General features: G+C 44.9%; 1 protein-coding gene across 1 annotated transcript; it reads left to right on the top strand.

Moving 5' to 3' along the window:
* The first annotated feature begins 469 nt into the window (after positions 1-469).
* On the top strand, positions 470-1,991 carry LOC127813617 (zinc finger CCCH domain-containing protein 20-like). The gene has a single exon (XM_052354666.1). The coding sequence runs from the start codon at positions 538-540 to the stop codon at positions 1,570-1,572; it is 1,035 nt and encodes a 344-aa protein (XP_052210626.1). The 5' UTR covers positions 470-537; the 3' UTR covers positions 1,573-1,991.
* The last annotated feature ends 901 nt before the right edge of the window (positions 1,992-2,892 follow it).

The following is a 2,892-nucleotide window of genomic DNA, read 5'->3' as shown; positions in this document are numbered from 1 at the left end:
TATTACGCAAAAAGAAAGAAAAAACACTAAATTTAAGGATTTCTGCCTTAGAGTTTTGAAATCGACTGGGCAACCTAATGAATAGGGCATTTGATATTTGAAGGAGAGAAGTGGGTTTAGAAGGAAGGATCCAACAGTTTCAGCAATAGCAGGGAGACCCTTTATATGGAGTCTACAGCTCAATACAGCTACAGCTATAATAATAGATGTATGAAAAATAAAATAAAATTTAAAATTCACAAAACCAATAGATTTTACGTACGGAAATATTAATATCAAAATGGGCCAACGAGGAAGAAGGGAGATGGATGGGTGTGTTGTGGGAGCGTTTAAGCCCACAGTCACCGAAGTTATCTTCCCACCTTATTTTAACATATAGTGGGAGGTGAATGCCGTAGATTTTTAGTGACCATGGTTAGGTTAAAACTTAACCACGGTTAAGAACACACTATATATCCGAGAGCGGTGTCCTTGCCCATACTAGACCGGGTATTGCGCAGAGAGAAAGAGAGAGAGAGAGAGAGAGAGATAGACCGCATGATGATCGCCGGCGAAACTATTCGTCCGCATCCCACCGTCCAAGTCCCCCCGTGGGACCCCCTCGACGATCCAACGGCCAGCATCGCCTCCCCCGTCAACCTCGACGCCCTGGCGGCGCTCTACCGTTATCTTCCATCAAACAGCAATAACTACCTCTCCGACGGCGATTACCTGAGCGACGATTGCGACGTTCCGGTCGACGCCTTCTCGTGCGATAACTTCCGGATGTTCGAGTTCAAGGTGCGGAAATGCGTTCGTGGACGCTCTCACGACTGGACGGAGTGCCCGTACGCCCATCCCGGCGAGAAGGCCCGCCGCCGGGACCCACGTAAGTTCCATTACGGCGGCACGGCGTGCCCTGAGTTTCGCAAGGGCCAGTGCCGGAAAGGCGACTCCTGCGAGTTCGCTCACGGCGTGTTCGAGTGTTGGCTCCACCCGGCTCGCTACCGGACACAGCCCTGCAAGGATGGGACTCAGTGCCGCCGGCGAGTCTGCTTCTTCGCCCACACGCCGGACCAGCTCCGAATCGTGCCGCAGAGCAGTGCCGGAGTGAGCGACTCGTATGATGGGTCCCCCAGTCGACTTGGTTTCGGCTCCTGTTTGGGCCTTTACTCTCCTCCGGTGTCGCCTTCATCGGAATCGCCGCCGATGTCTCCGACTGAGTCGGTCGGGATGAACCCCGTGAGCGGACTTGCCGAGTCGATGCGGAACCTGCAGGTTGGGAAGACCAGGCCTTCATGGGGACTCCAAACGGGTTCCGGATACTGCTCGCCCCGAAGTCCGTCCACTTTCCGACCCGGATTCCTAAGCCTTCCCGTAACTCCAACCCGGCCGACGAACCGGGCCGGACTCGGGGTGTTCGATCTCTGGGACCAGAAATGCGAAGAGGAGCCCGTAATGGAGCGGGTGGAGTCCGGGAAAGGCCTGCGCGCCAAGATATACGCCAAGCTGAGCAAGGAGAACTCGCTCGATCGAGTCGAGCCAGCTCCTCCGGGGCCTGATTTCGGGTGGGTTTCCGAGCTGGTGAAGTGACTGAACATGGCGATATCGGGTAATGATTTATTGTTTTGGGTTGGGGTCGGCGGCCTTTGAATTCTTCTTGGAGACGTGTAAATAGCAGTATTTGGCTTGGAAGCACAGATTAAATTTATGTAAATACTGGCGATGAAGGAAAGAGATGAATGAAGCATTAATCTCTATTTTGTAGCGGTTTTTCCTCGGAAAATGGAATCGCAAATTTTGTGTATAAACTGTAAGGGAAGGGGGAAGGGAAGGAAGGGGATTTAAAGAGGCTGCCGAAGCAAGCAAGCAAGCAAGCTGGGTAACGTTTTGTTTTGTTGGATTCTTCATTTGTATTTTGCCTGCGAATTTTCTCGAGAAAGTGTTGGATCTCTGTGATGATCTGTAAGCTGCTGCTCATTAATGTAATATATAGTTTCTTCTTCTTCTTATTATTATTATATTATTATTTTAATGATGATTTGTACTGCGTAAGTTCTTCTTCCCATCCGCAGTCTGCTGTTTGGGAGGTGAGAAAAGGGCAGGAAATCAGAAGGAAAATTTGCAGGAAGTTGTACAGTACTGTCTCGCCGCAGCCAGGGGAGGGCGGGGGTGGGTTTCGGGAGTGTGTGTATTTTCATCCTCTTTTCGGAATTATTATTTGGGCAAGTACAAGTTGCCTTTTCAGTATGTAATTTTATCAATAAAGTATATTATATTAATTATTAAATGTAGTTTCGTCAGTTTGATTTTTTCTCAAACCTTCACCTTCAATTTTATTATTATTAAAAAGCATTTGTTGTCACTGTCCATGTATACATACAAAAACATTAAGATAGATAGATAGATAGATACTATGCATGATGATGAGTTGTCCAAAGAACACTCCAAACAAAGCCATCTCTATTGGCCTTTAGGAAAGAAAGTTGAATAAAAGCATAACAAAAATTTAAGTGCATTTAAAACACACACTCTAATAATGTTTGTTTGTTTATAAGAAGTTGATTTGACAAAAACCAATCATTTTTTATGAAAAGTAAAATCACAAACACATGGCGACACAAATTTAACAACACCAATGTCAATTTTTTTTATAAAAAGTGACAATTTGCGCATTAATACTAAAAAGAGTGTTATGTAAGCTCAACCCGTGGCCTCACCCATCAAAGTTTGATGTGTAATGTGTCGGGCAATACTTTCCCTATTATCTCCAATAGATTTATTTATGTGAGAGATAATATCATTTGACCCTTTTAAGAAAAAGATAAATTTGAGGTTTAATTTATATTCTTATATGTGATTATTTATTTTTTATTTTGATTATATTTTTTAATTTAATTTATTTTTATACTT

This window comes from Diospyros lotus, chromosome 11 (genome assembly GCF_014633365.1).
Source record: "Diospyros lotus cultivar Yz01 chromosome 11, ASM1463336v1, whole genome shotgun sequence".
Classification (NCBI taxonomy): domain Eukaryota; kingdom Viridiplantae; phylum Streptophyta; class Magnoliopsida; order Ericales; family Ebenaceae; genus Diospyros; species Diospyros lotus.
Note: the sequence above shows the minus strand (reverse complement) of the source record. Positions and strands in the feature narration are given on the sequence as shown.